We start from the raw sequence: 7,143 nt of genomic DNA on the forward strand, positions 1-7,143 counted from the left end.
GGGAAGAGAAAGTGGAAAAACTCCATATCATCAGCCAAAACAAGGCCAGGGGCAGATTGTGAAACAGACCATCAATTGCTCATATGCAAATTCAGACTGAAGCTGAAGGAAATGAAAACAAGTCCTTGAGAGCCAAAATATGACCTTGAATATATTTCACCTGAATTTAGAGATTAACTGAAGAACAGATTTGACACATTAAACACTAAAGACCAAAGACCAGAAGAGTTGTGGGATGACATCAAGAACATCATACATGTGCTGGACTGCAAGTTCAGTTTGAGTCACAAGATGGGCAGTTTACTTTTCACCAGCCAATCCCTGGAAATCTTATACAGAGTCTCTGAGTTAGAACTGACTCATCGGCACTTAACAACAACAACAACAAGGTGTGTTAGGGATGAGGATTGATCTAGGATTAGGAGTAAAGCTTGGTCTAGCTTTTAGAGTTACAGTCAGGTTTATTTATTTTCTTGAAATCGATTTGATTTTCTCTTCATTTGGGCGTTCTGTAATTGGGAGTTTTCCTCTTTTTACTTTAAGGTTTGTTGTTGTTATTGCAACTGTATCTTTGGGTCTCTCTTTTCATTTTTTATGTCTGTTTCATCTTGCATACTTCTATATCTGGGTTCAGTCTAGGACATCTTGTCAGGTATGTTAGTTTCAGATTGGTGTCTGATGTTCAATTTAGTATATTTTATAAGTTTGGTCTGGTTTTCACAAGTTATTTTAATTTATTTTTGTCTGAAAATGACCTAATTTCACCATCATATTTGATGGGTAGTTTTGCTGGATATATAATTATTGGTTGGCAGTTTGTTTACAATTTCATTGTATTCTTGCCTACATGATTTCTTCTGAGAAATCAGAGCTTAGTGTTACTAGTTCTCATAATAAAGTTGTTGTTGTTGTTAAGTGCTGTTTAGTAGTGCTGACTCTTAGTGACCCTGTATAGGGTTTCTGAGGAGTGGTTGTTGAGCTTGAACTGCTGACCTTGCAGTTCAATACGACCTTACAATCCAGCGCATTAACCTGCAGTGTCTTTCATTTTTCCTGAGCTGTTGTCAAGATTCTTTTCCTGTATTTAGTTTTAAAAAGTTTGATTATAATTGGTCTTGTTTTTCTTTTGGAGTTTATTAATCCTTTTTGGAGTTCATTCAACTTCTTGATAGAATGGCTATCTTCTCATCTTTTATGATGGTAGGGCAGTTTGTTTCCAACAACTCTTGGATAATGTTTTTTATGGTTTTTTTTTTTTTTTTTTTTTGCATCTTCCTCTTCTGGAATTCCTATAACATGTTAGTTATTCCTCTTGATAGTGTTCTACATAAATCTTAGGCTTTCTTTGTAATTTTTTTAGTTGTTGTTCTTTCTTCTGATTGTACCTCTAGCGATGATTACTGAGAGATTTTTCTTCAAGGTCAGTAATTTGGCTTTCCATTGATTCAATTCTGTTTCTTTGCCCTTTCAATGTATTATCTATTTCTGAAGTCATAGTGTTAATCTTCTGATTTTCAAATTGCTGATTTTGTATGGTTCCCATTTTTCCAATTATTTTGTAAATTTGCTTTCCCAATTTTTGTTTTATAGTTTTATCAATATTTTCCTTGATTTCATCTGTAATTTTCTGGATCTTTCTCCCAATCTGTTGAAATTGCCTAATTACCATTCTTTTCAATTCCTTATCAGGTAGTTCTGATACCATTTCTGGTGTTTCATTTTCTGACTCTATTTTGGCCACTTGTTTGAAGCACTGTGTCTTGTTTCTTTGTGTAAATTGAAATTGTCTGCTTTCTCTGAGACATTGTGGTGTTGTATTTATGTTTAGTTGATGATTGTATATTGGTGTCTTCTCAGGTACTCACTACCTGTCTCTTGCATGTAATAGAAGTCAGAAATGTGAATGAAGTCAGTCTTCTGTTAGTGTGAATGCAGTTAGTCATCTGTTAGTATGTTTGTACAGCATAGTTCAGGGTGGGTTTACCTGCTTCCAGAAGCAGGGGGTGGTCTATGCCTGGTGCCAGGAGCCAGGTGGAGCAGAGGCTGTGCAGGAGGGGATGCTGCTGGGCATTAGATTGATGAGGGTGGGCATTGGCCCTGCCCTCATCTACCAGGAAGTCAACAAAGCAAGGGAGAACTTCAGTCCCTTGGTACCAATATCCAGTTGTATTCTGTGCCTACAGGCTGATGTATCAATAATAGCTGCTTGCAAACTCAGGATGGCCATTCCCACAGCCCACCCAGTTTTCTTCTCTCTCACTGCTCCTCTTTAACATCCACCTCTCTGTCCCATCTCTGATGCTCAGGGTTCCAGGACCATCATCAGTGCCTGTTTCATTTAATCTCTCATATCTTTGTTGCAGAGGTCGGCTTGGTGTGTCTGCTTACTCTGCCATCTTGGCCCTGTTTTTTACAATTTTAATTCCGCTCTTTAATGTCTCTAATGTAGATGATCAATGATTGCAGTTTTTGTTTCTTTGTAATTCTTTCGTTGGTTAAGTGAGTTTCCTTTTCTTCTAAGCTTTTTAGTTATAATAATGACTACCTTTTATTGCAGCCCCTGCTTGATGCAAAAGGCTATTATTACTGGGCTACTATTTGAAAGGTTAGAGGTATATGTCCACCTGTGGAAGTACCTTGGAAGAAAGACCTGGTGACTTACTTCCAAAAGGTCAGCCACTGAAAACCGTATGAAGCACAGTTTCACTTTGGTACACTAGGGATTGTCATAAGTTGGGACTCAACTACAGCCATGTTTTGACCTTTTTATTAAATATTGATCACATGCCCAGACCTTACGTTAGTGTTTTTCCTGTCCATTCTTCTCATTTTGGTTATGTTGTAAGCATTTGCTCAGTGCAAGCTTGTGAGATAGGCATTTGTCCCCATTTTACAAATTGGGAAACACATTTAAGGAACTTAAGTGATATGTCCAAAGGCACACATCTAGTCAATGGAAAAGCTAGAATTCAAACCAAGATACAAACCTGAGGTCAGTACCTATAAACCACTAATTGATTGTGCTTATACATCTCATCTTTTCCTTTTAGCTCATCCTTTTATCCTTTGATTTCATTTTACTTAGAGCCACAATCAGTGTTCATGGAAGCAGGAGTCAAGAAAACAAATGAGGTATTGCAATGGGCAAATCTGCTGCAAAATACCTCTTTTGGGTCTCCCCAGGGGCCAGAACTTTCCCAGTGAAGGAGGCTTCTTGCAGAACCTTTACATTGCATAAGACTATAGGTAGGTAGAATCCTGAACCCCATCCAGAATCCTCTGAGGTGGTAAATTTCCACTTGAAAGGACAAGCAGACAAGCCTGGAGTTGTTAGAAGAATTGAAGATACTTCTTGAAAGAAACATAAGCAGGAAAATTAAAAACCAATAACATCAGTCTGACTAACTACTATAAGAACAAGCAAGTTGTTGGCCCAGGAGCCATCAAGACAAGTGGACGGGTCCCCTCAGGGCAAATCCCTTTACAAGACTAAAACTCACAAGCAGGCATGTGGCTTGCTGCTGAGCATGTGGGAAGTGGGGGGGAAACAGCGATGAAGTTGTGAGCTAAGTCCGACCACACTCAATAGACTCCTGTTAATCTAGATTGAGACTCGATTGGCCAGCAGTATGACAACACCTGGGACTCTTGGGGACAGGGACATGGCCACAGAAGACCAGAGTGGAGTGTAAAGCATCCAGCTGATAGGAAATGAGGGGAGATGCACAAGAATATCCATACTTGCAGATAGTATCCACTGGACCTGGCTTGAATGGCTGGATGATCAGAACTCAACTAGAGGAAGAAAGAAGAGGATAAAAAAAGTAATCCACCACATTTTGATGAACTTGACCTATGCTTGTTGATGCAGTAGGTCAAAGGAAGGAACAAGTCTTTACAGTGAGGATCATTCCCACCCCTTTGGTACACAGGATCGACAAGGATTGGCAACTTAGATATTGGCTACCAAAAATGGTGGGGGTGGGGGCAGGCACTTCAAAGGCAGGAAGTGACTGGCTTACAAGTTTTCAATAGGGAACCTAGTTCCAGAGGGTGCAGGGGAAGGTAGAATCTCCACTGAGTGGCTTCCAACCTGTCTGGACCTGGCTGATAAAAGGAGATGGGAATAAGACTCTTGTGGTTCACTGGTGAATGATTGCTGTCAGGACTGACTGTGAGGGTTGGAAAGGTAAAGGTAGACATTTTGTAACAAAAGGAGAGGAGTGGTAGATTTTTTAGTCCAGGAGCAGAGATCCCTGGAACCATTAAGGGAGAAGAGCGAAGTGCAGGACCCTATCCAGAGAAGCAGTGACGCCAGAGATGGGGGCAGAGACGATGATGTGGAGAGATGGAGCGTTTGGGGACTTTAGACTCAGGGAGGGAGAGGGGCTGTGTACTCATGGCTGGGGGGCAGGCTTGTGGGGTGTACCCTTTGGTTGTTTGATGATGCATGCAGGATTTTGTAATCATTGCAATGAAACAAAATATGATAGGATGACTGTAAAACTAATGTTCTCTCATGTAAACTATCACATAATGCACAATAAAAACTTAAAACAAAACAAAACAAAAACACAACCTCTTTAAACTATTAAAGAGCACAGATGTCATTTTAAGGACTAAAGTGTACCTGACCCAAGCCACAGTATTTTAAGTCACCTCATAGCATGGGAAAGCTGGACAGTGATCATACAAGAATGAATGCCTTTGAATTATGGTGTTGGTAAGGAATGTTGAATGTACCACAGGCTGCCAGCAGAATGAACAAATCAGTTTGGGAATAAGTACATTTGGATCGCTTTGAAGAAACAAGGATGGTGAGCCTTTGTTTTATGTACTTCGGATCAGTCCCTGGGGAAGGATATTATGCTTGGTAAAGTAGAGAGTCAGTGAAAAAATGGAAAGCCTTCAACAAGATGAAAGGACACAGTGGTTCTAACAATGGATTCAAAAGTAACAGTTGTGAGGATGGTGCTGGACCCGGCAGTGTTTTGTTCTGTGGTCACTATGAATCAGAACCGACACAATGGCATCTAGCAACAACAAATTGCTCCTTATCTCTACTTTTATTTTCTCCAAACCTGTTTACAGAACCCATGATTTTCCTGAATTTGTAAGACCTTTTCTAAAATCTTCATTTTCACTGTAAACTTTTACTAGCGCTATATTTTTTCCCTCTGAATATATCTGTTTAGACAGAGCATACCACGGTTTCTTGGCCTCTTGTCACTGTTTCCTGGTTGAATTCTTTCTTACATCTGTAGCTTCAAGTTAGGTTGATGCACACCTATAACTCACTCAGTTCCTAATGGCTTTCAGACATTAAAATTTGTATATTCTTCTGAACATGGTTAATGTGATTGGTATTTCCATTTCTTTTGGCTACCTGGTCTTTGGTACGCTAAAAGAACCCCAGCATGCCCAATAACCAGGCTCTTCCTATATCCAGATCTTCAGGGCTTTACTTTGGGAGACATTTTGTAGGATGCAGTATGCCCCACTGCCAGGCCTTTTTCTTCTCCTGCTCATTGTTTTTTTGGGAGTTGTGGTCTCTTATCTACATATAGAAATGGAATAGATAATAATTTTCCATTTGCCTCAAATATCAGCCCCATTTCCTCCCAAGCTGTTTCCCTGCCTCTTTTTAGGTTGACAAGGTTGATCTGAGTCATGAGGCAAGCAGGGTGGACTAGCTCCTATTTTATCAATTGAGCTTCTTTGACCATAATAGTCTATGGAAATTTCTGTAAGATTCTGCAACAATATAGTTTATCATCCAGTCTTGCTTCCCCATGTTTTATAGATTTTCATCATTTTTTTGTGTGTCTTTGTTGTTTTAGCAGGGCATTGGTTCAGAGAAGCAACACCAGGAGCTGTCAGGCTCTCATCACTTCAACCTGGATGTTTCCTATCTTTATGGCTAGTTTTTAATAGTGGCTAAACTCCAGAAATCTGACCCTGACTGACATGAACAAAAATTTGAGACCACCCTGGAAAATTGGAAAAGTAATTCTAAAATCTTAAAGAAATTAGTGAACTGATTTAAATTTAATAGATTGAGCCCAATGTCTTCTTGCAGTCGATTCTTTTTTATAGTCACTCTTATGAAAATAAACAATTTGGCTTACATTTAGATAGGGTTTGACTATAAGGAGAAATTGCACTTTCAGTTCTTTATACAGAGACAGTTTCTGTGTTCATTGACAATTTCATTGCTTGAAGTGAAATTTAGCAATGTGTCATAATAACGTTATTAAAACCTAAGATCAGGCTGGTCTTAGGGTAGTGATTCACTTTGTACAGTTTTCTCACTTTACTTCACTTGGCCTTGCTCTTCTTTAAAAGCATATTAGTACGGACTGGATGCATTGATAAACTGACGTGTAAGTAAATAAATGTTTAATCTATTAAGTACAGAAAACCAGGAAATAAATTAGCTTCTTGATATCATACTTATATTTAGTCAAAGGGAATGGCAAAGGCATTTGTTTTAGATTTTAATGTTTAGGAAAGTTGATTTTTTCAAAAACAGAAATACAGCCTTTTTGCAATCTTTATGTAATCTGAGAGAAATACATAGGACATCTCATTTCTTGTCATCTGTATCCATCATTCGAGTGCTGATGGCAGTTGGTTATTCTCAATATGTCATCTGGGGGTTCCCACCATATAGAGTATTATTAAAAATGTAATTAATTTTCTAAAGACTACCACAGACCTACTGAGTCAGAAACCTTTGGGTCAGAGTCCACAAATCTTCATTTTTAACAAGAATCCAGGTGATTATTTTGCACAGACCAATTGGACAACTTCTCCGAGTGTAACTCTTATTGCTGACCCTGAGAATGAAATGATCCTTGGTGGCATGGTGGTTAAAGTACTCTGCTGATAATCAAAGGTTGGTAGTTTGAACCAACCCGATACTTCGAGGGAGAAAGATGTGGCAGTCTGCTTCTTTAAAGATTTATAACCTTCGAAACCCTCTGAGGCAGTTTACTGTCTTAGAGGATCGTTATGAGTTGGAATTGACTCAGTGGCAGTGGGTTTGGTTTGGGATTGGGAATTAACCTAAGGAGGAATATGGATATGTATATTGGTCTCTGCCAAATCTTATTGTTTACGTGTGTGTATGATTTATAAAAA

At 39.0% G+C, this 7,143-nt stretch overlaps 1 protein-coding gene across 1 annotated transcript in view; it reads left to right on the top strand.

Moving 5' to 3' along the window:
* The window catches only part of ARSB (arylsulfatase B), a 256,033-nt gene that overhangs the window by 61,308 nt on the left and 187,582 nt on the right, over positions 1-7,143 (top strand). Inside the window, exons 4-6 of the mRNA XM_006875191.1 lie at positions 1,070-1,097; positions 2,613-2,653; positions 6,746-6,773. Of these exons, the coding sequence (XP_006875253.1) occupies positions 1,070-1,097; positions 2,613-2,653; positions 6,746-6,773 (97 nt within the window). The remainder of the gene's footprint in view (positions 1-1,069; positions 1,098-2,612; positions 2,654-6,745; positions 6,774-7,143) is intronic.

Source organism: Chrysochloris asiatica, unplaced genomic scaffold, assembly GCF_000296735.1.
Source record: "Chrysochloris asiatica unplaced genomic scaffold, ChrAsi1.0 scaffold00313, whole genome shotgun sequence".
Classification (NCBI taxonomy): domain Eukaryota; kingdom Metazoa; phylum Chordata; class Mammalia; order Afrosoricida; family Chrysochloridae; genus Chrysochloris; species Chrysochloris asiatica.